At 36.9% G+C, this 26746-nt stretch overlaps 4 protein-coding genes across 9 annotated transcripts in view; 2 read left to right on the forward strand and 2 right to left on the reverse strand.

Annotated features, from left to right (window-relative positions):
- LOC122042762 (protein TRANSPARENT TESTA 9-like) overlaps positions 1-12381 on the forward strand; it is a 29027-nt gene extending 16646 nt beyond the window's left edge. For 3 of the 5 annotated variants that reach the window (XM_042603060.1, XM_042603061.1, XM_042603064.1), the window contains 11 exons: positions 5529-5617; positions 5700-5770; positions 6105-6212; positions 8606-8662; positions 9241-9378; positions 10024-10129; positions 10218-10289; positions 10419-10465; positions 11177-11336; positions 11409-11575; positions 11891-12381. In XM_042603060.1, the coding sequence (XP_042458994.1) occupies positions 5529-5617; positions 5700-5770; positions 6105-6212; positions 8606-8662; positions 9241-9378; positions 10024-10129; positions 10218-10289; positions 10419-10465; positions 11177-11336; positions 11409-11575; positions 11891-12154 (1279 nt within the window). In that variant the 3' untranslated portion in view covers positions 12155-12381. Of the gene's footprint in view, positions 1-5528; positions 5618-5699; positions 5771-6104; positions 6213-8605; positions 8663-9240; positions 9379-10023; positions 10130-10217; positions 10290-10418; positions 10466-11176; positions 11337-11408; positions 11576-11890 lie in introns of those variants that run through there. The other 2 variants (XM_042603062.1, XM_042603063.1) reach the window with 2 other exon arrangements.
- LOC122042763 (U-box domain-containing protein 52-like) lies at positions 12355-14265 on the reverse strand. The gene is made up of 3 exons (XM_042603065.1): positions 14131-14265; positions 13941-14042; positions 12355-13858 (listed from the first exon to the last, which is right to left on the reverse strand). Exons 1-3 carry the CDS (start codon positions 14131-14133, stop codon positions 12635-12637), a joined length of 1329 nt encoding a protein of 442 aa, XP_042458999.1. The 5' UTR covers positions 14134-14265; the 3' UTR covers positions 12355-12634.
- Positions 14266-15927: 1662 nt separating this feature from the next.
- LOC122042766 (protein ENHANCED DISEASE RESISTANCE 2-like) lies at positions 15928-19517 on the forward strand. Its single transcript, XM_042603068.1, has 3 exons — positions 15928-16194; positions 16928-17878; positions 19153-19517. Exon 2 carries the CDS (start codon positions 16953-16955, stop codon positions 17697-17699), a length of 747 nt encoding a protein of 248 aa, XP_042459002.1. The 5' UTR covers positions 15928-16194; positions 16928-16952; the 3' UTR covers positions 17700-17878; positions 19153-19517.
- Positions 19518-19945: 428 nt separating this feature from the next.
- On the reverse strand, positions 19946-25480 carry LOC122042764 (lipase-like). 2 transcript variants are annotated; one of them, XM_042603066.1, is made up of 11 exons: positions 25319-25454; positions 25134-25203; positions 24375-24454; positions 23334-23399; positions 23131-23178; positions 22974-23041; positions 22304-22376; positions 22030-22191; positions 20674-20868; positions 20463-20554; positions 19946-20374 (listed from the first exon to the last, which is right to left on the reverse strand). In XM_042603066.1, the coding sequence occupies exons 2-11, from the start codon at positions 25198-25200 to the stop codon at positions 20140-20142; spliced, it is 1086 nt and encodes a 361-aa protein (XP_042459000.1). In that variant the 5' UTR covers positions 25201-25203; positions 25319-25454; the 3' UTR covers positions 19946-20139. The 2 variants fall into 2 exon arrangements, with proteins under 2 accessions (XP_042459000.1, XP_042459001.1); XM_042603067.1 differs by lacking the exon at positions 25134-25203 and having other exon boundaries at positions 25319-25480.
- Between the last annotated feature and the right edge of the window lie 1266 nt (positions 25481-26746).

Raw genomic sequence — 26746 nt, forward strand, 5'->3', positions numbered from 1 at the left:
ATTCAAATAGATGTTACTTTATATATAATAATTATATAAATTAATTATTTATTCATTTAATTAATTTAAATAATATAAATTTTAAATAGTAAAAAATATCAATTAAATAGAATATAAATTTAATTTATTAGTTTTTTTTTGAATTTTTAAAGATTGTTTTAGAATATTAGAATATATACCTGAATTATTATAATTTTTTTAGAATTTTTAAATGGAATTTAAAATAATAAAAAAATATTAAAATATAAACCAGAGTTATTATAATTTTTTAGAATTTTTAAATGAAATTTAAAATAATAAAAAATATAAGAATATAAATTAGAATTATTATAATTTTTTAGATTTTTTAAATGAAATTTAAATAATAAAAAAATATTATAATATAAAACAGAGTTATTATATTTTTTTAGAATTTTATTATAATTTTTTTTTGAAAAAATAATTTTTTAGAATATTAATTAATAAAATTTACTTAAAATTTTAATTTTAAATATATTTTTATATATTTTATTGGGATAATTTAATTAGAGTTTATAAAAATCTGTTCGAAATATCATACGTACTTGGGAATTGTTTAAATTAATTAAAGAAAAAATTAATTTTAAAAGCAATATCGCCGAGGGGCTCGACGGATCGCGTGAGGGGAGGGGATCAGAGGGGGGCGATGCATGAGGCGTCCCGCGACTTCTCCAGCACCACCTGCGATGCATCTGAGATGGGAGCGCTGGGCTGTTTGCGAATAAGGGAAAATCATACCTCGTCGCTCTTCTGTCGCGCGTGTTGTTGCGGATGCGCGTGATGCACGCCGAAATCATCCCGTGCGGTGTGCCGATTTTGCCCGTGCAACGGAATGGTAAAAACCTTCCTTGCCGGGCTGCACAACACGACATTTCATTCCTAGAGTAGCATTCCATTGAGTGCAACAATCCAAAATCAACCTTTTTGACGATAACCTCAATTGTTTAGTTATGTTAGAAAAATTGTGAAGGCGTGCCTCAGAAACTGAAATGTACTTTATACTTTCTCGAACATTTTCAATTATACTCTAACATAAAATAGTTGTCTATTTAAAGGAAGCTTCTTTTGGAACAAAAGATTTTCTCGTAAGATTCTTACAATAGAATCATTGTTAGAGGCATTATCAACCATGATTGTCCACACTTTACTTTTTATACTCCATTCTTGCAAACATTTATATAAAGCATCATGTAAGACAGTCGTAAATGGCGGTAGGCGATAGGCCATGGTGGGGCAGTCAGTGACCGCACATCTCCTAGGCTATTGAATTTTTTTTACTATATATATATATATATATATATTATAAATAATCATTATTCTTTATAATATTTACTTTTAATAAAATATATTAATTAAAAAATTATATATATATATATAATAGATATTTTTATTAGACTTTAATTAAGTCTATTTAAATTATTTCAATCATAACTAGGAGTTGATTAAAATTATTAACCTAAAGATATTTAATTAAATCCTAACTTACAGGCGTACTTGTTTCAGCAGGGTGATGAGCACGACTCGTCGTAGGGACCGCGCGACGATTCTGGATGCGTCGCCTTGACAACGTGTTGGGATGATGCATCCAGACTCGTCGTCGGGCCCGGGCCCGGGCCCGGGCCCAGGCGACACTTCCGGACGCATCGCAGTGGTGAAACGGCGGCGGTGGCGGAAGGAGGTGAGTTATAGTCTAAAGTACTGCCTTAGGCAAAGGCGATGTGGTTGATGCCCGCCTCCCGCCTAGGCAGCCACCCTCGACTGCCATTTAGAACATTGAACTCCAGTATGAGGAGGTAGAACTTTACAAAAATTTAAGGGCCTCTTTTGCAATTTCCAATCAGAATCTATGAAATGACATGTTAAAACCATGTATTTGAGTTTTTGCCCTGATCTCCATAAATCTATTATGATGCTAACTCTATTTGTATCTTTCAACGACTTAATCATTTTTTTCTCCATCTTATAGCTAGTTATACAATCACCTTTAGCTATTGCACTTGAAATATTTTGATAATTTGGAGTAGCCATTCTCATTAAGACATTGAATAAATCGTACTCAACAAAATTAAATGGTAATTCATGCACCATAATCATGTGAGACATAACTTCTCTAATTCTCCCTTGATCATATCCAAAGTTTGTTAATTCATCCGTACTCATTGAAGTTGCGATTTGAGCAATGTGAAGTTTTTCAATAAAATTTGTCACTTTGTACAACTTTTTAAGATATCTAAACAATTGTGTTGTGGCGCCATCTTTATTCTTTGAAAATAATTGGCAACAATGGTTGCATTTGGGCTTTCTTTTGCCATTAGCAAGACTAACTTCACTAAAGTCTTCCCAAACATTTGAAGTCTTTTTTCTTTTTATCAAATGGGCAGTTTTTTACTTTCATCAACTTTATCAATATTTTCCTCAATAATAGAAACATTTGTCTCCTCCATTGATGACTGAAGATAACAAAATCCTCAAGTAAAACAAAAAAAAAACAAAAAAGGATAGTTCGGTGCACGAAGTTCTCGCCATGCGGGATCCCAAGAAAGGATCCATTGTACGTAGCGTTACCCTGCTTTTTGTAAGAGATTATTTCCAAGATGACCTTTAGGTCACAAAGTAACAACTTTATCGTTTGTGCCAGGGCTCCCCTTCACCTTAAGCAAAACCAAACAAATGATATTAAAAATTTGTCACTAATTATAACAAAAGTGAACTGATAACTTATCATATAGAGTTAACAAAACATATCAAACTTAATTAAACAAAACAATGGAGTAACCACTAAAAAAAGGAGAAAAATATAAAAATTACTAGCCTTTTGTGGAGCAAGGCAAAGCACATATGGAAGGAGCATGGTAAAGCGCTAATGGAAAGTTAGGGCGAAGAGCATGCGGCGTTGAGTGTGGCCAGGAAAATGAGTTTGGAAGTGCAAGATCTTGGTTGGTGACGATGATTTGGCGGACTAGGAAGACAGAGAAGAACAGTATGAAAGCGAGTTGTGAGGAGAAGAGGAAGAAAGAAGTAGAAACAAGAAGAAAAATAAATTAAAAAATGAAGAAGTGGAAAGTAACCTAAGAATAGGATTAGGTTTTTTTTATAGAAGTTGAAGAGACGAAAGCCGGGAATAGAATGTTGGAAAACTGCACATTGACATTGAGACTGCCACCTTGGGAAGGAGATTTCTCTACCATTTAAAAACAATCGAGAAAAATATATTTGATACTATAAATTAAATATCTCTCCACCATTTAATATTAAATTAATAATCTTATTTAAAATTAATATTATATATTTTAAAATTTAAATTGAGTATTTGTGTTCAAAATAAATAAATTAATAATTATTAGGATAATAATTATTATAATTTATTAAAAAATAATAATGTGTTTGTTGATAGTTAAATTTTATTATTATTATTTGGTTAATCCAACTATATATATATATTTAATTAATTATTCATATATTATTTTAAATTAATTAAATTAACATGAAATTTAACTTATATACTCTTTTATAAATAAAATCAAAGTCACTTTTATCTTGCTTTTGCTATAAATTAAACAAAAAAACAAACGTGTTATCAAGGTGAATTATTAAATTTATAATTTTTTTTTATAATCCAAGTATCTGAGCCTTCAGTCCAATTAATCCTGAAGGTGAACGCTCTTCCTTTGATTCGCAAGTCACACAACAGCCTAATAGTCTAGTAGTTAGAATGTGGGAGGTGAATTCCTTGCAATCCCTGAGATTTAAACCCTCGGTGCTCGGGATACTGTGTGCTTTAGGGATTGCAAGGAATCAATGGAGGATCCGATACTTGACTAGAATGGAAGAGGGTACATAGAGGGATTTTTTTTTTATCCGATTAAATAATTTGATAATCGAGTATGGAGATTTTTTGGATTCGGGTATAGAGGCTGGTTTGGTAAAATCCTACCCATATCTGACCCGAATATCCTATTAAATTATAATATATATAATATTTTTTCTTAAAAATTTGATAAATATCCATAGCTTCATTGAAATTGACAATTTGTAGTTGGTAATAGGATATTTGGGTAGGGTATGAATATTTGATACTCTAACAACTATGGGGATGAGAATGAAAGTTGAATACTTGATGGAGTGAATATAATAAACGGGGACGAGGATGGAGAATATGGAATCCGAATATTCAACCCATTGTCATTCCTAGTGTGCTCGACGTTGCACCGTGCCCAGGGATTGTAGAATTGAGATATTGCATTTTATGATACTCATTTCATTTTTTTTATGATCTCAATCATGTGTGACTGTTATATTTTATAATAAATTTTTTATATAAATCAAATAAATAAAATATAATATAATTACTTTTTTTAGTAAACTCTGAGTTTAAATTATTATTAAATTTAAAATGAAATTAGTTTAATATATTAATATATTAAAAATAAGATAATTAAGTTGGACACTTAAATATTTTAAAAACTCAGAATGATGAAGGGTCTTGGCACAACGGTAAAATTGTTGTCATGTAACCAAAAGGTCACGAGTTCGAATTCTGGAAATAGCCTTTTGCAAAAAGCAGGGTAAGGCTGTATACAATGGATCATTCCCTGGGACCCCGCATGGCGGGAGCTTCGTGCACCAAGCTGTCCTTTTTTTTTATTGATTAATAAATCGATTTATACATAAAAATTCATGTAAAAATTTGAATAATTATATTGAAATTGACCATTATTAATACTTATATACCTTAAACAAAATTAATCAATCAAATCTAGAAAAATCATTTGGATCACAAATCAAATTTTAAGATGATTTGTAATCAATTATTCCTTCAAGACCATTATAAGTTGTGAAACATTCTAAATAGAAATTTTATCCTTGTATTTAAAGAGTTAATTTTAATAAAAAATTGGTCAAAATTATTTAATAAATTAGAATGTAATCATTGTGTCAATTTTTAAAATATAAACTAATTTACAAATTATCTAATGCATTCAAAAAAAAAAATTTGAGAATTTGAGCTACAAAATATCCTAACTTGAATATCAAAATATTTGAGTCCAAAAAGTGTTTTAAAATATGAGCCCATAAACAAGCGAGTATAAACAAACTCATAAATGATCCCATAAACAAGCTCATATATGATTCTGATCATGAACATTGTTCACGAACATTGTTCATGAACATTAACAAGCCGAACACATGTGTTCCAACTTGTTCATTTAGCTTATCGAGCTATTCAAGCTTGTTTATTTAAGTGACTTTATGCATATTGAACGAACATAAATGAGCGCTTATTAAGTCGAACACCAAGTTTATTCACGAATGTTTGGTTCATTTACAGCCCTAACTGTTTTGACATTTTGAATCATTGAATTTGTGTCCTAGCATGCATGTGTCAAAGAGATCTTCTAATAATGATTTTTTTAAAAAAAATAAATCTTATACTACCTCCTCATTACCTATCCTATGTTTTTTGATTGGTAGTAATTCTTCACTTTTATAATCGCATTTTGGCATTGCAGGGAGCTATTGCTATCATATATAATTCATGGGGATGAGTTGCAAGTTTTGGGCTCATTATGTCTTCTGGCTACCTTGCTGCAAACAAAAGGTTATATTGGTACCAAATTGTTTTTTTCTTTCATTTGGTATCATCATGGGTTTTAATTAAGTTAATATTGCCATTATGATAGAATTAGATGAATCAGTGCTGGATGGGCTTGGAATTCTTCCTCAAAGAAAGCAACACAAGAAGCTGCTGCTTGTAAGTATTGACACTTCCATTGCAGTTTTATCATCTTGATTCTCATTTGTTTTATTTTCCTATCGTGGCTAAAACTTATATAGCAGCTTAGTTGTTTTAAGCCACTGATTACTTAGCTATTCAAGCTCCGAAAGAGCAAAAATGTTTGAGATTCCTGAAGGAAAAATGTTAACTATTTAGCCACTATTTGGAATCTACCAAATACCATCTCTTTTACCAAAGGAAACAGTAAACTTGATTTGAAATGTTATTATCTACAGCGACAACATATGATAAAAAAATCTCAATTATACTATAGCTAAAAGAGGGTAACGACATGTATTATGTCCTGCAGCAAGCTTTGGTTGGTGAAGACAATGGGGAGGAGCAATTGTTTTCTTCAACCTGCATGCCAAAAGATAATAGGAGCACTGAACTTGAGAGTTTCCTGCTAAAACTTGAGGTTTATTTTTTGACTTGTCTTCCAGCATTTGGACATATTAGACAACTCTTGCTAAGATTAATCTTTTATTGATTATTTTGAGTTGGGACCAAAATAGCCACCATTATTGTTTTCCCCCCTTCCCCTTCCCCTCACCTCCCCTCTTTAGAGTCGACTGCTTGAATCTTACCCTCCATTGAACTCTATGCTATATCAATATTAACACAAAAATTTAAACACCTTCAAGCCGAATATATTTCAACCCTTTTAATCACAGAATTTGTTAGTCGTCTTTGAATATTTAAATATTTTCTCAACCTATTTTCTCTCATTTTGTCATATATTCAAGCTACACCTAATGGCTTTTGGAATTAGTATTTTTTTTAAAAAAAAAACTTATCTTTTTTGATAACCCCACACTTCTACTTTAACATTCTCACTTATGTTATATGTTATCTTTATACAATATGATTATTTTTTCCAAGAAAAATTAGGCTACTAGATTGGCAACATTTTGGATGAACTTGGTGGTTTGGTGTCATAAGCATTATCTCTATCCTCTGTTCTTATGCTCTGTGACACTTTCCAGAGTGATCTTTCATTGTGAAATGGGCTTGAGGCTTTTAACGGCTCTGTAAATCATTTGGACCAAAATGGATAGATACCTGAATAACAAACTATTTTTCATGATATTGCTTTAAACAGTCAAATATCCCACAGGTATCTCTTCTAATTTTTCTCTGTTTTGTAATTTTTTCTGGTTATCTTCATTAGCAATGGCGTGGCATACTGTGGTAGCCTGCCATCAGCATAGTAAGAACACAAAGTTGTATGATGCTGAAGCATAGCATGTCAGCCATCTGTTGTCATGTATGTAATGAATTACAATATAGGCATGTCAATTCTTTATTTTGATCTATCTATCCATTTATTCATAATACATTTTGGTTTAGAGTAATAGTGCTATTTTCCGGTATGGAATCTAATAACTGACATGCATTCAATATTCCAAATCACAAGGATAGATTGCTCGGATCCAGCTGTATGACGTATACATTTTTTTACTAGATACTTATAGTTATTCTTGGATAGCTAGAAATCATAAAAAAACAATAATTTGGATTTTTTTTTCAGAATTGAAATACAAAAGCACAACTGAAGCATTAGGACTTTACATCCTAGTACCCTACAACTCATAAACCAAGTGCTAATTAGAATAAACTATAGTTTTTTTAGAGAAACTTTATAATAAGATTTTATACATTGATATGAAAAGATTGGGCAAAAATCGAAAGGGCGCCCCAAATTATGAGAAACATCATATTAGCGCCCCTTTTTCCCCTTTTCCAAAAAATTCAATTCAATGCCCTTACCATGATTTTATCCCGAAAATATTTCTAGATTTAGCGTTGTTGTAGAAACTACCGAGTAGTTGTGTAGAAGTTAGCTGGTAGCTATTACACATTGTAGAAGCTACATGCTAGCTTCTACACTCAATCATGATTAGAATATATTCATTTGAAATGTAACAAATGTCACGGAGTCTACATGTTTGTTTTGCTTGTTGAAATATTGTTTTAACCAAGTTATCATTCAGATAAGCAAAATCAAAATGATATAAAGTCACCATTGCAACTAGCTTCTACGTTGTACCTTGTAGAAGCTACATGTTAGCTTCTACACGGTTGATCGTGATCAAATAATGTTCATTTGAAAATGTAGCGAGTGTCATGGAGTCCCCATCGTTTGTTTGCTAGTTGAAATATTGTTTTAACCATGTTATCACTTAAAGAAGCAAAATCAAAATATATAAAATACTGTTGTAGAAGCTAGCAACTAGAAATTGTAAAAGCTAGTTGCTAGCTTCTACACAACCGAATGATCAGAAAATGTAATGGTATTTTGTGTTAGGCACCCATTTAACTTTAAGTGAAAATGGGGCGCCCATCTGACGATTTTGCAGATGATGGGCGCCCTTTTGATTTTTGGCCAAAAGAATTTTTGAAGTACTAATAGACTACAGTACTCATACTAGTTAGAACAACCCGTAACTTATGAGTTGTCACACGTAATGCTAGCCAACACAATACATAGAGTGAAGTGAATACATCCTTGTGAAAGGATCCAGTTAGCTATAGGTCATATTATATAATATTGTTAAAGATATTCAGACTGATGAATATTAACTACTAATCCAACCAAGTTTTGACATCTTGACAGACATGAGCAGAACCATGTGGTTAGGTCATCTATTAAATTAATGTAGTTTTTATCTTATAAACTTTGGTGACTTGAAATAAAACCTGTTTACAAACTATATATTAGAAGATTAACTAAGAAAGTTCTTTTAACTTGCTATTTACTGCTACCCTATTCTTCTCGAATGGTTGATGTCGTTTTATTTGTTTTCACAGGATGAGTATGGGTATCATGCCAAATGCAACGTAAACCCCAAAATGCATAGATATCAGGTAAAACCATTGCTTTTTACCGATTCTTTCTTCCTTGTTCATTGAATGATTTTCTATATGAAGATACCACTTTAATTTCCTTGAATTTAGAGGATGAATACCAAATGTGGTTAGGAAAACTTGCAATGTTGAACTAATATATTGGCTAGCTACCCTATTGTTATAAGGGCAATGCCAACTGTTTCCTAGCTCTGAATTGTCCAATAATTTTTGAATGACAAAAGTTCATTTTTCCATATGACAAAATTTTGCCACATTCAAGAGGTGCCTTATGTGTATCCAAACCTCTGATAGGCTGTAAAGCTTAACAACTATATTTTGAATTAGATGGAATGTTTTCTTGTTGTATAGGACTTTCCCTGAATTTTTTAGTAATATTTGGATTAGGCAAAAGTTCAAATATCTGAGCAATAATTTTTCCACATACAAGGTGGTGCCTTATGTCTATTCATTAATCTGTGGTAGGCTACGAAACCCGATAAATACCCTTTTTTTTAAATGTAGTATAACTTTACATTGAAACATAACAAAGTCTTTTAAAATAACTAGCAGTTTATGTGGCGGTTTGCCATTTGTAGGTACTTGATGCATTAGTAAGTCTTTTCTTCCGGTCCAATATATCTGCAGAGATATTATGGCTTGGTGGTTGGCTCTTAAGGCAGCTTATTCCTCATGGTGAGGGAGAATTTGCTTCTTCTCATCTTAGCAGACTCAAGGTAGTTCTAGTTTTCTTATGAATTCTTCGTGGTTCTTGATATCAGTGATGCACTTGTTGCATAATCTATCTGATTTTTAGATATGCTAGGATTTTTTTCTTTATGTGAGATGTTCAGTTATTGTTTGCAAACTAGTACGTACTTTCATAAATTTATTTAGTTGTTAGGAGGAATTATCTAGTTAATTGCGGCTTTGATACGACATTGTAGCCATTACTTCCTGCTAATTCATAGGCATCTGCATTGATGATGATTTTCATCTTTTCATAGTGTTCAAATGTTAGAAATAAGATGGCATGATTGTTTACTACTTTCCTTCTCAAGTTCCTACAAAAAATTCTAATCATTTGCACAGACTTGTTTGCATTATGTAACCTGTTTTTTTTAATGTTTTTCTAAATCATTTTCTTTTTGGGATATTTACAAATTTTCAACTTAAATTTTTGACTGGATCATAAAGCATTCATTATTTCATTTTCTGCTTTACCCTATCCTGGCAAACCTCTATGGTTGACCATAATAGCAGCATGAATTGAACCTGAATATAATAGAACACAGACCACCCTTTTACTTTGGAGTCACTGCACATTCAGTTGTTGAATTGTTCCTTTTCCTTAGTTTATGGAATGTAAGTCCTGCATATAGGATTCATACAAGTTGTATACAAGCAATCTTTTTGAGGAAGTTAAGGGAGCTTGGTGCGATGCACTCATATCTGTCCTTCAAGACACATGGAAAATATGCAAACGAGGTAATTGTCTGCCCTACCATAAATTTCTCGATTGTCATTTGCTGGCATATATTGGATTCATGATTTATTTCCTCATCTTACTAATCAGTACTTGAAGCTTCCTCTCCCCCAAAAGACTCCAAATTCATACTCTTGCCATCACAAGGATGTTCTTCTGGAGGTTAGATTTAAATTTCACTTGTTTTAATTCTGATCCGTAGGTACATAAATTAATTCCTGAGAGAGTGGCTAATTTGTATTTTTATATAAAGGCTTTGCATATATGTTTATTCATGTAATAGCATTTCAGGTGAATCCTCTCTTGGTGCTGCTGAAAGAATGTGCAAGATGGTCAAGGTTGTTATTTTCTGAAGTCATTCTATAAATTTTGGTGTTGCTAATATCTCTTTGTTTCTGTTCTAGTAGATTCATACACTGTCATTTGCAGGTAATTTGCCATGATACAGGTTTTGATCAAATAATTTATGGTTATTTTTTAAAGAAACCCTCTATTTGTACTGTTTTTGGAAATGGTTGATTTATTCTGGCTATTTGTCTATTGTCACTTGTTTGATAAAAGAAAAATGATAATCCCAGTTAGTCTCATTGACTATCCCCGGGGTGACCGGCCATATCCCATGGAAATTTTCCACCGGCCACTAGGGTAAATCGGGAAGCGCACGCGGCGGTTAACCAAGAAGTCCAGCATCCTTTGATTATGCCCCCCATTTGAAGGAAAAATTTCTACAAATACACCGTAGCTGGTGTTCAAACTGTGGGTGCCTGGGTGACAACCTGAATATCCTACCACGGCACCATGGCTCCGGGGATCTTGTTTGATAAAAGGATTTAAGATGAGGAGGACAATATGATTAGATGAATAAGGAGTTAGCTACAAATAAAAATATTATGGATATCTTGTTTATAAATTTACGTTATATGTGAGTTGAAGTTATATATAATTTCTACATATTTCGGTTTCAGATGTTAGGATTTGTTAATGATGTTGTACCTGAAGTCTTTAAGGCCAGATATTTGTCCTAATTGGTCCATAATGCGAATTTTCAGGTTTTTGTTCTTCTACGCCAACTTCTTGTTTTCTCGCTAGGTGGAACCTTACCTGATCTACCCAATATACAATCTCCACTCGTTTCTCTAGAAATATCCAGAGCCAAAACTTCAGGTTTAGATGCTGTAGTACCAAAACCTGGTTCTGAAATTTGCCTAGGTATGCTGTTACATAGTTTTCTCTTCCATAAATTTCATGGTCTGTGTTCATTTATGTTGTTGGTTTTTCCAGTTGATGCAATACCTTGCAGAATAGCATTTGAGAGAGGCAAAGAGCGTCACTTCTGCTTCTTAGCGATATCTAGAGGAACATCTGGGTGGATTCTTCTTGCCCAAGAATCACCTATCAGGCAGCAAGGTGGCATTATTCGTGTCGCAGCACCGTTGCCCAGTTCAGATGTATGTATTCTTAACTCAGAAGTATCATATGCTATTGAAATTATTTCCATGTTGGTGATTTACTTTCCTTGGAGATATAAAAAGGCCCACATAAAACATATCTCGAATCATTTGCAGTTTTGCTTGAGTTTGAGAACATAATTCTATTTCCTGTGGGCAAGAACGTTAGAAATCTTAGCTTCATTTCAGCAGTAGTAGTGTTTAGTGTTTACCACATGATAGAAAGTTTGCAAGTTTCATTTAGTAGAATGATTGTCCATAACTGACTTATTAGCCTAGATGAATTTGGATTAGTATTTTATCTTTTAACTTCAGCCAAAAATCGACGAAAAACATCCAAAGTGGTTGCATTTGCGCATCCGACCTTCCACTTTGCCATTTTTGGATCCTGCAAGATCTGAGTCTTTCAACAAGGGGAAAACAAAAAATTTGATCGACGGACGATGGACACTAGCATTTAACGATGAGGAAGCTTGCAAAGCTGCGGTGGCAATGCTCGTGGAGGAGATAAATTTGCAACGAAGCGAGGTGGAAAGAAGGTTGATTCGTTTGCTCAATGCGGATACAACAATCGACTGAAGGCGCGAAACCATTCTATGCACTCGCCAACTCGGTGCTCAGTTTCTTTTTTACTAGACTGCACTGAAGCAATCATAAGCCGCTTCTTCGACCCGTAGAGTTCGAGCCATTTGATGCGATTCTTTGTAAATTATTCCGTGAGTTTCACTTTCAATTCTGTAGTCCACATGTTCTTACATATCCATTGTAAAAACAAATCCTTACAGGGAAGCCAGTCGTTGTATTTAGATAGATAAAGTTTTTAATAGAGAATCAATAAAACTTAGTCAGTGAACTGATACACACAATTTCGTTAAAGATTATATGTTTTGGCGACTACGTTCATCTCCCGCATAGAAACCCATGCTGGATGAAGTACCAGACTCAGCAGTTCTTACCATCTTACGATGACATGTTCGCGTACCCGTTAAAACCGTGTCTTTCTTGGCCCATCAGCGGATCGCTCATCGCATCCTACAAGAAATTCTCAACGATGATCAATCAGAACTCCGGTAAATTCACATTCTTGTTTGTTTTGATGCGATGAAAATGGTTCACCTGATGATGAGAAACTTGACAACCAGGCGAGCCATCCGTAGGAGTCCTGATGGGGAAGAAGACGAAGTTGCAATCTCCTAGCGCCCTCAGCCGGTTCAATTCCGGTAGAACTACCTTCTCCAGATCCGGCCGGTCCTTCCGCCGGAGCTCCGTGCACTTGAGTGCTATCTCGGCGTAGCGCTGCGCCTCGTGGACGGGCCAATCGGCCACCTCCGGGTCGAGCATGGATTCGAGCTCCCCGCGCTCGATCGCGCGGCTGACGTGGTGGGTGAGCCCCATCGGCGGCTTGGCGGTGATGATCTGCAGCAGCATGACGCCGAGGGAGTAGATGTCGGACTTCACTCCGAGCATCCCCGTCTGCTGGTACTCCGGGTCGATGTAGCAGAAGGTGCCGGCGGTGGAGGTGACGCGGTACTGCGTCACGCTGTCGGCGACGGAGGGCGGCACGAGGCGGGCGAGCCCGACGTCGCCGATCTTGCTGACGTAGTTCCGGTCGAGAAGGATGTTGGCCGGCTTGAGATCCCTGTGAACGAGCGGCTCGGGCTTCATGCGGTGGAGGAAAAGCAGCGCGGTGGCGATCTCAGCGGCTATGCGGAAGCGGTACTGCCAGGGGATCGCCGGCGTGTTGCCGCGCCGGAAGAGGCGGTCCTCGAGGCTGCCGTTGGCCATGTACTCGTACACGATGCAGCCGTACTCCGGACAGGCGCCCAGCAGCAGCACCATGTGCGGGTGGCGGATGCAGCTCAGCACTTCGATCTCCTGGTGGAACTGCGACCTCCCCTGGGCCGCGTCCGGCCGGAGAACTTTCACCGCCACTGCCGTGTGGTCCAGGTGACACTTGTACACCGGCCCGTAGCCGCCCTCCCCGATCTTGCGCCGATCGGTGAAGTACTCCGTCGCCACCTCGATCTCATTGATCGTGTACTTCCGATACCGCAAATCATGGCGCATCGGTCCGATCGAGTCCCTCTCCGACGACTCCTTGATCGCTTTCATCTCTGCAGTCACTCTCTTCCTCGCTTCCAGCTCCGCGATGCGGTTCTCCGCCTGCCCCGCCTCCTCCATGGCTTTGTACCTCGTTTTCTCCCTCTCGGCCGCTTCCTCTGCCACATTGACTTCGTGAACCTTCTTCTCCTCCTCTATCTTCCACTTCTGCAGCTCCCTCGCCTATTCATTTCGCCCAAATCACGAAGCTTGAATCAATCTTCTGAACAAAAGGGGGGAAAGTTCATTTTGCCCTAAAAATCACCTTTTGATTGGCCGTGTTTGCTTCCTTGCAGGCGTTGTTGTACATATCCATTGTATGCTTCAGCTCCAGCCTTAATCTCTTCATCTCTTCTTCCACTTCTTCCTGCAAACCAATCGAACAGATCCCCTTTTCCTCATCCGATTCATTCAGCTTAATCTTTCCTACAAACCCCCGAAAAACGAACGCTTACCATTTGCGACGACGATGAGGTTGCGGTGCTGGCCTGCGAGGCGTAGGAGAACTCATTTCCGGTGGAGTAATCCACCGACTTGAGCGGCGTCGGGACCGACTCGAAGCTGCGATCTAGGCCGTCGGATCCATTTGACAACCTCGGAGGCAAGGCCTGTTCGAAGCTCAGCCGCCCGCCGGAGCTCACGAAGGATATGTCGGTGTCCGACGACGTCGAAATCTCGGCGTACGACTTCGCCGTGTATCCTCGCAACCCTCTTGTGAACGGTGACCTATTTATCGATATTCCAAGAAATTAAATTAAATTAAATTTTAAAATTATTTTTTTACAAATATGCAATTTTCTCCCTTCTAATTCTATTATTTACCGTATCGAATCGTTGTGACGCAAATTGTGACTATCTTTCCCGGGCTCACTTTGTGCTACAAGAGTGAAATTGTTTTATGTAAGCGTGTGAAAAAAAAAAAGAAACAAACAAACAAACAAAATATTCCAAAAATAGAAGGCTAACCTTTGGGAGTTAGCAAACTCCGGCGAGGGGTCATGCTATCGACATTGAGAGGCGGCTTGAGGCTCATCGAGTTTTGAATTTGAGCCCGCAAGGGAGAGGTGGTCGGAGCCGACCGAACCGCGTTCCGCATGCCTAACACTTTCCCCTTCGATATAATGACCACCGTGCAAAAGTCAGGTGCGCCCTTGGTGATGTGGGTTGATAAATCGGGACTTTTGAATCTTCTAACATATCGCAAAATCAAACACATAATTCACATAGCAAAATGACTGAATTTTATAATTTAGCACGACGTTTTTTTTCAAAATTAAAGTTAAGCCAAGTGTATTACCTCATAAATCCACTCTTCGCCGGAGCGCCAAGCACCAATTTCTCTATTGCCACTTGTGCTACAAACTCCGTTATAGCCTTGGCCACGTCACAGTCTTCGAGCAATATATCTTTGCATGTTATCTATCAATTAAAACGTTAAATTATTTGTTAGGGATATTTTCATCCCCGAATCAAAAAAAATGAAAAAATGAGGGGTTAGAAAGTAAGTTATGAGATTACATCTTTCCGAGTACAAAAGCATCGAAATGGAAGGAAAATTTCCTTCATTTGTTGATCCATTGGCTCTTTGTAGCTACCTTCTTCGTCTAGAGTTACATGAGATTTAAAGAACAATGCAAGATAAAGAGGTTTTCGATATCTTTAAATGAACCATCTTTCATGCAAGAGAGAAAAAAAATTGCGTGTATACACAAGAGAAGAGAAAAAAAATGTTTGCATGTGGATGAGAGAGAAATAAAAAAATGAGTTTTGGCCGTATCATATTATTCACATTGGGTGTTTGTCCATCGTCGCTCATGTAAGAGTGTGCACATGTTGATGCTGATATGTAGAAATCAGTATATATAGGAGAGAAAAGAGAATTAAAAATGAGCATAATTATATGGAAAAGATAGAAGAGAATTCATATGAAGATGAGAGAAAAATTAAAAAAATTTAAGTATGAATGACATAGTAAAAAAAGTATGTTGAATGTGTTATTTTTGTTTTTACTAAAATAAAAACATGTTTGTTTTAATTAAATAAAAAATGCACACTATAATCACCTACTACCACTAAATAAAGATATTTATTATACTACAAAAGATGAATACAATTAGTGTTATTAAAATATACGATCAAATGCTTTTGAATGGTCAAATTAATGTTTTTGTCTATTTTGGGCCTTATCGGCCCATTAACTTTCCACTAGGCTTATAGTCTATTAAAAGAGTGCAGAGTCAACTTCCACTCCGCGTGGAACGAATCCCGGTGGTTGTCTCTTCGTTGCGTGCGGACAGGAGATGCGACTGGGCGGCGCACGCAAAGTCCGTTCTTTGGCCTTTGCTCCCGTCAAAGCGTCTCCAACTACCAGTCTTAAATTCGCCCGCCGTTTCATCACGGAAATCTGCGCAATCGAGTCATTCGTCGCCCTTCTTCTCTGCGATTTTCGCCTCCCGGCCCTCCTCCTGATTCGACGAACGGAGCGATCGGAAAAAAGGCTAAAGTTTCTCTCCATTCGAGTAATCGTCTTCTGTTAGACCCTTCCATAGTCTTGAATTTTCTTTTTTTTAGTATGATTTTGGTTGTGATCTGATGGAAGTTGCCTTTTTTTTCGTCGCGAGGTGCTGAAGTTTTTAAGTTTTGTAATTATCGATTTTCGGGACTTAGGAAGGAATTTTTAGAGATGCTATGCCGTGCGGAACTCTTGGTTATTCGATGCGATGTAGGGATGGCTTGAGGATTTAGGGACTCAGAAGTTGTGAACAATAAAACAGTATTCATCGATTTCTTGATCTTAGTTTCCTAGTCAATTTTATGATAAACTAAGCTTAATGCCAAGAGCATATCCTTGTGTTCAAAACTCAAACCCTATCCATATCCATCCAAAGTCAGTATGAGCAAATGAGAATTCTGTATGTGTATACTAATTTTACTATAGTTTGTATCATACATTAGCTTATTAGTCAAATTCCAGTGGAAATATGAGAAAGGGAAAAAAATCCAGGGAAAAAAGATGGCACTGTTATAAGCTTGTATACCTAAGATTTTATCTCACAACATTCCTTGAGGAGATTATTCATTTCTTGCCTATGATCCTTCTTCCAGAAAATAATTGCTAATGTTTCACCACCATTTTTTTTCCTGATGGGTTAACATTATTACTTAGGCCCCTAAGATGAATCTACTTCCCTAACATGCATAGCTTACACAGATCCTGTTCCTGATGTTTGAGATCTTTACTATTCTTTGTAGGAGTCTAAAATTGCATTTTCTGCACATGGCTGGTTATGACGGTGAGAAGGATTATTCGTGGATAGAGAAAGTGAGATCTGGAGGTGCAGTTCCATATCTTGAACCAGAAAATTGTTCAAATGGTTGGGCGACTCCTACAAGTGATAATTTCATGGTTAGAGGTCCCAATTATCTCTCAGACAAGATAAAAATACGTGGTGGTGATTACTTACTAGAGCCTCTTGGATTTGATTGGATAAAAGGTCCTGCAAAAGTTAGTGAAATACTTAGAAATGCAAATCACCGTGTCAGGAGAGCTGTTGATGATGAAATTGCAAGAGGTAATAGACCTTTTGTTTGGGCCTTTAATCTACAACTTCCAACCAAGGATAATTATAGCGCAGTTATGTACTTTGTAGCCCTTGAACCTATCCAAGATGGAACTCTTATGGATAAGTTTTTGAAAGGCGATGACAGCTTCCGTAATTCTAGGCTTAAACTGATAGCTAATATTGTTCAGGGTCCATGGATAGTGAGAACAGCTGTTGGCGAGCAGGCTATATGTATTCTAGGGAGAGCTCTTTCCTGCAAGTACACATCAGGGTTGAATTACATGGAGGTAGATGTGGATATTGGATCTTCAATTATTGCAAATGCAATTGTGCATTTGGCATTTAGTTATGTAACAACTTTGACAGTGGACTTAGCATTTCTTATCGAGAGCCAGACTGAAGAGGAACTTCCGGAGCAAATTCTTGGGGCTGTAAGGTTCTCAAATCTAAACCCAGTTTAAGCTGGCATCTGTGATCTAACATCTGATGTGGATGCTGTAAGCCTCCCACCCTTGCTTCCCACAAGATTGTGGAGATCAATTGGATTTGGTTTTACTAGCCTGCCGTCACAGGGGAGCTTAGAACCTTATGCCAACGGAAATCTTCATGGAGAAGATGATGCAAAGAAGGATGAAAATTGGTATATATTATTAAACTTTATTTTACACTGTTTTTTTTTTTTTAAAAAAAATCCTTTTCTCTTATCTATTATGTTTCTTGTAAGCATGACACAGTTACATTACTCCTAATGATCACAATATTTGAATTTCAATCCTTTTTATGAAAGTTTTTTTCTATATTACAAGTGCCTTGTTGAATCTCATAAGAAAAAAGCATCCTTCTGTGGCTGCATAGACCTAAGATAATATGAAAAATCCTTAGTCTCAAACAAATAGCTTAAGATTCATGCTTATGCTTGTGGGATTCTTGTCTAGTTACTAGAATTAATCTACTACATGTTCAATTTTTCATTCATTCTCGAGACTGACATTACATCGTTATCATTGTTTCTCATCTCGACTTCAAAATGATAACACTGTAATGTCAGTTTCAAGGATGAATGAAAAATTGATCATGCAGGATTAAGTCTAGTAACTCGCCTGACCCACACGTCTTGAATATTCCAAGTTCATCTGACTGATTTGACCAATCACTCAATCCAATTGATCGACTTGGATAGCTTGACCCATCTAACACAACTCATCTAGCTGGTCCTTTCAGCCAGTTTAGCTCAACTACCCCTTTCAACCTGTTTGGCTTGACTACCCCTTTCGGTCTATTTGGCTTGGCTACCCCATTCAATGACTATCCCTTTTGACCTATTTTGGTTAAAATATCCCTTCGGCTTATTTGGCTTGATTACCCCTTTTGGCTTATTTGGCTCGGCTACTCCTTTGGCATGACTTTCTTGTTCAATTAACTGGCTCAACCAACCTAGTTAACCTATTCAGCTTGACTAACCCAATTAGCTTTTTTAACCCATTCGGACTAGCCTGCCAAATCAACTTACTTGACCTGATTTGTTCAACGAACTTGACTAGCTAGTTTGACCTAGTTAGCTCGCTTAATCCGAACCTCCCAACTTAGTTCATCTGGCCCACCGACTAGCCTCCCAATTGGTAATGCGAGATAGCTTGACTCATGCAAATGAAGGAATAACTATATGAATAGGTTCACAATTTTATGAGGTAGTAGTTTAAATTAGTTTTTTCAATCGAACATGGAAATGTTTATCTCATAAGAATTAGTAGAATAATTATTCATTTGAACAACCCAAGTTTCAGTCTCAGTGGAGCAGGACCTACAAATGGTTTCAACCACCAAATTTCAATGCATTGACAACATCAACATCCTCTTTGATCTCTGTTTGATGTGTACCTTAACATAACTAACTAGATGCATTTTTACTTGCAGAAATCCCAAATGCATTATATAGTTCAAGACAACTTTGTGTTTGTACTCGGGCTTCAAGATATTACGACGGATGATAGACTAACCTCCATTGATGGCTATCTATTGAACTACCTTGATGGTGCCCTGCTTCAATTTTTATCGAAGAAAGGGTTATAGAAAAATATCTATGTTTACTTTTGCAGGCTCTCAACTTGCTCCATCAACACCGTTATCATTGGAAAGATTATAATCTTCAGAGAGAGAGAGAGAGAGAGAGAGAGAGAGGTCATTTATAAAGATTATATGTGTATTTGTTCCAGACTTGTACATTGAAACATTTCTTTCAGTGATCCAGTTACTAAATTATGTCATTATGCTCACTGTCATATCGGATGAATCCTGAATCACTCGCTTTCTATGATGTTGCAGTTGCTAATAAATACCATTGGTCTGTTATGTCAACCCACCTTGTGTGCCGCAGGTAGTTGGAGGAAGGTCTTTATGATGGCAGAAGACCAGGGTGGTTCCTCTCCGGTCTCAGTGGCCACTTGGCTGCTAGAGATGTTGCTCACCTCTACCCTGTAGATGTTTCAGATGAGGAGTTCTATGCTGGGGTGATGTTTTTGTGAAGAGAAGTTCTTTAACATGCTTATCCAGTCGAGATGCAATGAAGGCACTCGAAGAAGACACCATAGACTTCAAAGGATGTTATGCAAGTGCCGACGAGGGTTTTAAAATCATGGTGGCAGCAGTATCATCACTTTGCTGAAGCCCAAGTTGACCTGACATGAAACAAATACTGGCTGCTAATATGTAAAGACAACAACAGTGATATATATCATCTGAAAAGTATCAACTGCAAGATCTCACCAATTCTCAAGATGAATTTTCTTTTCTTTTCTAGGTTCTCTTTGAAGCCTAGAGTAGAACATGCATAGATACAAATGTCGCTGAAATTGAATAATAACTTTTTACAAGCATTTGTTCTCATAGGTTTATAGTTTTCTATCATCTGCTGCAATGCTCCTCCTCAATGTCAGCAGACACATCTACATCTGTAGTTGTTTGCACAACTGATGATATTATTGGTCGCTTTGATACGACAAAGTTTCCTGCAAGATCTTCATAGCAATGTAACTTTTCATCCTTGTAGAACACAATTCCACAGGAGTCTGAACTGTCTGCCCGCATGTCGACCCCCATGTACCTGAGGTGATCCGTGATGCTGTTCCCAGTTACAGACCTTCGATGGGAAAGATGAATGGAGCATGCATCAGCCAAGAAATCAAATTGAACCAAGATGGCAATATCAAAATAGTAGTATTGCATACCTGCTGCAGGAAGGATCTTCGCCAGATTCATCACAAATCTTCTCAACCATAGAAACAAAAGTACCACTCACTCTGCTGTTATGGATCCATACCTGATAAAAATTCACAAAACATGAATTGAAATGTAGGTCAAAGTATGTTGTTAGTCATAACACATTTCTCGTATCAACATTGGAAAGGAAATGAAGAACTACTCATTTGAACTGCTTACCTCTCTTGGAAAGTGATGGTATGTCTTATGGGGAAAGTAAGAATAGAATGGAGGTAAATGTGGCACAATATCATGCCCATTGGTAACGCGAATTGTGTGGTATACATGTTTGCTGAAATATGAAGCAAAAGCAGCATTGCCAACCCGAGGTTGTCCAAATGTCATAAGTTGAACATTGTGTATTCCAAAATTAATCTATGAGAAAGATACCTCTTCTTAGAACAAAACCATTTAAAAGACATCTGTATATATATAATGAAATAGAAATCAAACTACCAAAAAAATATTTTAACAGTGCCAGAAAATGTGAAAGAAAAACATTGCTTCAAGGTTTAAAATTTCATACACTTGAAAGATTTTAAAATTCTTACACTCCTTCAAGGCTTAAAATTTCATAGTCTAACATCTAAAATTCAGTACACCTCTTCAATGTTTACAATTTCATACACTCCTTCAAGGTTTAAAATTTTGTTCCAAGATGGAGTTTGAGTCTAACTGAAATTAAATAGTACTGGTGTAGAGTTAGTGTTCCAACACGTGTTGCCTGTGGCACCAATGAGGATGAAAAGACATGAGACTGGAATTGAGGAGGATAAAAAGAAGAAATACAAGAGGAAGAAGAGGTGGCTTACAATTTACCTCATTGAAACAATGTATCATGCACCAAAATAAAGAGCCCAAAACAAAGGGCTAGAACCCTAGCACACAAAGCCCTCTCTACCAATCATCTTGCAAATAGAAGTCTAGTGGAGGCTTAAAAAACTAAGAGCGATGCTTGCCCTTCTTAATTATGCACTGTGTCTTCCATCACAACTCCAAGATGCTTACCCTTCTCCTCAATTCTGCACTGTGTCTCCCATCACAACTCCAATGGTCATAAGTTGATTTGCATATCACCTTGTGGTAATATTTAAAACTTGAAATACTCAACTTGGGTTGTCTCAAAGCTACACATGGGATAGATATGTGATTTTCACCAGGCAAGCTAATTTGTTACGCAATTTGTGCTATGAAAAATGACATAGAAGACATTTCATTGCAAATTAACTTGCAGCAAGATTTATGACCAAAAATGTCTTTTTACACCTGACAGTACAAAATGGATGTCTTAAACTAGTTTACACCTGAAAATTTTATTATTTTTATAGTGCAAATCAGTTTGCAACTACTATGGAGAAAAAAAATAAATCTATGGTGCTTTTTGGTAAGGGTGTGTTTTGTTAAATACTAACTATGAAGGGTGGTTTTTGGTGAAATGCTGAATGTAATATTTAATAGGAGAGTGAACTAAATGCAACAGTAGTACAGTATAGAATAATAAATGCATAAAACCATACAAGAAATGTAGGAACTTACAGCCAGATCAAGTGCACAGAATGAAGCAATAGCCCCTCCCATTGAATGCCCAGTAGCGATGACAGGAATATCTCCATATAATTCCTTAGCCCTTTGAACTGCGCTAACAATGCCAGGACGAAGGGTTGTGTTATGGTAAGCAGCATAAAAACCATGGTGCACCTTTAGTTACACAAAAAATATACAATTAGAAATTATTAGAAGACATTTACAAGTAGAAACTTTACAAGTCTTCCTTATTCTTTGACACAAAATCTAAATTATCTTAGAATACCATAGCATCAGGCATGTCTGGATAATTAAGATCTAGCTGTTTCCACAGGAGGTCTTCAATCCAGTTGCGAATGCTAGCATAGTAATAAAATTCCGTCAAATTACAAGGGAATTCAGAAGTAAAATACACTTGATATGACAAACAGCTTGACTATGCAAGAAAAAAAAATAAGAATCTCAGAAGGTAGAACTCGAGTCTCTTCAAGAAAGCCAAAAAAAATAAAAAAATCATGACTAAGTTAATGGAAGCATAGTAAGAAAAAAGGTCGGCTAACAAAAGACAAAAACAAAAAATCTGGAGCAGTGAACAACTCAAACTGCTCTCTCATTACAGTCAAATCACAGATTCAGTAATTACAGAAGATAATTTTGGTTCATAACCTGCTTCAGTCAATTAAGATGAATGTTCAAGCTAAACTAAATCCACATTACAGATAAGTAGAAAGAAAAATCCCAAAGTCAGAAATCTTCTAGGGATCTAGCATTTCAGCTTAAAGTGATAGTTAAGTAATAAACTTTTTGTGCATCATCCTAATAGCATCATTTTAATACAATGGCATACATAATTAACAAGTTTCTCAAGCAGGAAAAAGAAAGATATCCATTTTCTGGACCAAGTTCACCTATAACTGATCTGTAAGTAATTTAAAAAACAATAATTTCCTAAATACCTGAGCTTTTGAGTTCCTCTGAATGCAATTATAATAGCATTGAGACCGTGATCAATACCAACAAATGACTGTTCATAGTCACCAATATGGTAAGTTCATGCATGGAATGAAAGGGATGAAATTAGTTATCAATCAGAGTAATGTAGAAAGAACACACCTGCAGACAATTCTGAATATCAACAATCAGTTCTATAACCTGAAAACCCTGTTATAGATTTCTTGTTAGTTTCACCAGTTATTTGTGGTAAAAAAAAAAACTTTTAGAAAACTCTAATAACTGCAGATCTAAGCTATTCATGGTTCCCAAATACTATCAAATAAACAAAATTAAAATTATCAAAAAAAAAAAAAACTACAAACCTCAGTCAAATCTTTACATCTGGAGCAAGTCCATGTAATTAATGCATTTGAATCTGACAATTGCACCTGCAGGTGTTATTCCTTTTTAACAATGCAATAAACGATAAGGTGGGTAGGCATATCTGAAAATTTGTGGTTCACTGATAAGCATCAATCAATAGAAGTTAAATGAAAAGTTTATTAACAAAGTAAGAAACTAAATGTTCTGAACCCTTCAAAAATTAAAAATTAATAGTCAATTTTAACACATGAGGATAATTAACGTTGCCCAAGAATTTAAAGAGTGTATGCTGGTGAATGCAATCTAATTACTACATTGTGCCTAATGAAGTAAATATGTACTTCTGTAGAAATTGATGTGAAGAGTTAATAGTATCTTTTAGCTTCATTGTTGACACAATCTTCATTGTCTCTCATAGCAATCACAGACTTCCACACTCCAGTCAAACTATGTAACTATGTTGTCGTATATTAATTTTGCTACCCTTAACAAGTGAATTTGGGGCACCACCTTATTGCAGAGAGCGCATTAGCTCCCAAAATGTTTATACGAAAATGCAACATCAAGGTTGATCTCACAGGGACCCGTATTTTTTTAAATCATCAATAAGACAATAGTCTTTTTTTTTTTTTTTTTTTGCAATTATCACAAATTTTAGGCCAAGGGCATCCCTTGTCATTTTCTTGATAATTATGAGTGTATTAAATTGAATGCAAACAATATAACTGCACAGAATTGAATCTGAAAGATATCATATACAAACCTTCTGTAGTCAATTTGTTAGGGTCATATCTTGCTTCAATGATTTCAACCCATCACATTGGTATGATCTAGAAACTAATTGAAGATTTGACTACATATGCACTATGAAGTCACCATATCATTGCATATCCATATAAAGCTAAATTCTAGAATTACAATGCAAGTGCAATTTGTAATGCAATGTAGTACTGCATAGAACCTCCATGAATCACTCTAAAAATAACGATGCTTATTGATTTCAAAATTACTAGTAGAAAGAAATTGGAAAACAAACTTACAGCAGAAGCATATTCAACAAGTATTGTGGCAAGAGTATGGTTATATACATCGCTGTTGTCATGTTGACCAATCCTAAATTCTGTAAAGTCCAAAACACAAAATTTGACAACCAAGAACAAATATACAAAAAAACACAAGCTATGAAAAAAACACATAAATACACAGCAACAGTGTATAATTTCTTCTCTTTGTTTTTTATTTTTAAAAAAAGTCATTTATAAAACAAGGACCTATTATAAACTTCAACTGAAAGCTTGATTAAAACTGAACACAGCCAATTACTGTCTTGCTACTTGGATGGATGAGTAGGAAGAGGGGAGGGGATGAAAAGCACAAGATAAAAAATTAATGACAGACACATTAGTGTGCAGCAACAGTTTACAATTCACTTTTTTATTTCAAAAAATCCTTTACAAAACCAGGACCCATAGAAACTTCATGCGAAAAGCATGCACAGATGGTCATTCATGTCAATTGGATGGATGATTCAAAGGTAAAAATATCACAAAATAAAGCCAAAGAATATCGCAGCTAACAGTTTGTCAGCTCAGTTTCACCAACATAATTTGCTTCCTCTCTTCCCTTTCCTTCAACAGCATGACATAGAATTGAATAGTTCAATTAGGGGCCCAAGAAAATGGAACCTTTTTCCTACTCAAGATCATTAATCTGCCATAACATCCTGAAAGTAAGAAAATCACAAAACCCATCCTTTTCAAAACCCTAATTGTGTCAACTAGGTCGAAAAAAAGGATTACCTCTTCCTCGACAAGAAGGTAAAACGAACATCAAAATCAACAACGCCAGAAAGCGTGACCGATCCATAACCTATCAGAAAAGCGATCCCAAAAATATATACATAAATATTCCGCAGAGCAATCAGCACACCACACTCTAAAATTGAGATCAGCTAGAAAAGAGGAAGATCTGAGATGAGTAATACCTTCGCAGGATCGAGATAGTCTTCGCATCCACGAATTACGACAAAGATTCGGGGATGAATCGGATCGAGAGGGAAGGAGAGGTTGTGTACAAGTAAAGCCACCACCGTTGAGTTGCCCCAATACTCACTCGTACAAGAGACGACGCCGTTGACATCGAATTCATATCCAGTGGAAAATCAGAAAATTATATATGAATTATTTTTTAACACTATAAAATTGTATACTTACTAATTAAAACTCCATATAAATATTTTAATTTCTTTTCTGACCATCATATTGGGTTATCTATCTATATATGCCTCTACGTCTACGCCAACCTTAGCGTCGCTCTCCCGAAAATCCCTAGCCGTGATCAGCCAGCCGCATCTCCTTCTCTCGTCGCCTCTTTCACCGCATGATCCGGTGGTAAGGATCGGGGGCCCATAAAGGAAGGGGTCAATGACACGGGAGAATCAAAGGTCTGGCTGAGCGGGAAAGAAGTCTCCTGGCCGACCGACCTAAGTAGACCCCGGGTCGGCACGAAAACAGCTCGACCTCGGGTTGAGCTTCCGACGCTCACAAGCTCCTTTATAGAGGAACCGCTATGCCGAGTAGCTAAGCTGATCGGCCGAACTGCAGAACAACCAGTCGGTGACCCATCCGAGTATGTGACCGAGCGGTCGTCTCGCCCGGTCTGAGGTGCATGTATACCTGGGCGCCCTGGAGGCCGAGCGATCAACCCGACCGACCCAATTAGAGACAAAGGGCTTAGAAGAGGACAAAAGGAGCAGTTAGTGATATCATTCTCGAGATGTCTGCCGCCGACAAGCAGCATGGTCGGCGGCCTGGCCGTACCAAGGATCGTACGAAGGAAGTTTCCGCTGCCATGGCAGAGATATGCTCGGATAATTACGGTATGACGTCGGACATGCTTTTTTGACACAACCATTCTAAGGTACGCTTTGAGGAGCGTGCATGCCTTGGGAAGCGTGCACGCGCTTCTCCGGGGTCCTATATAAAGACCCCCGGAATTCGACGGAGGTATGATTTTTCTCCTAATCTACTGTAGCCACAGTCCTTATTCTGCCTTTGTTTCTTCTCGCCATCGCCTGACTTGAGCGTCGGAGGGTCGTCGCCGGGAACCCCTTCCCGGCCTGACTTTGTTACAGGTTCATCGAAGGCTTACGTCGCTGTGAAGATCACCTGGGAGCAGCAGAGAGCGCCACGTCCCCAGTTTCCATCGACTTAGCGCACGGACAAGATCACTGCAGTTCCTCGCTGCGGTTCAGTTCCTCTCAGTCGCCTCCCTCTAGTCGCGATCAGACAGCTGCACCTCCCTTTCTCGCGTATGAACGCCGCAACTTCCTTCTCTCATCTTGCAGCTCAGTTCCCCTCCTTTTCTCTCCTCACGCCTCGGTTCCTGACCGCCACGAAGCCTCACAGGCACG

This window comes from Zingiber officinale, chromosome 2A (genome assembly GCF_018446385.1).
Source record: "Zingiber officinale cultivar Zhangliang chromosome 2A, Zo_v1.1, whole genome shotgun sequence".
In the NCBI taxonomy this organism is placed as follows: Eukaryota; Viridiplantae; Streptophyta; class Magnoliopsida; order Zingiberales; family Zingiberaceae; genus Zingiber; species Zingiber officinale.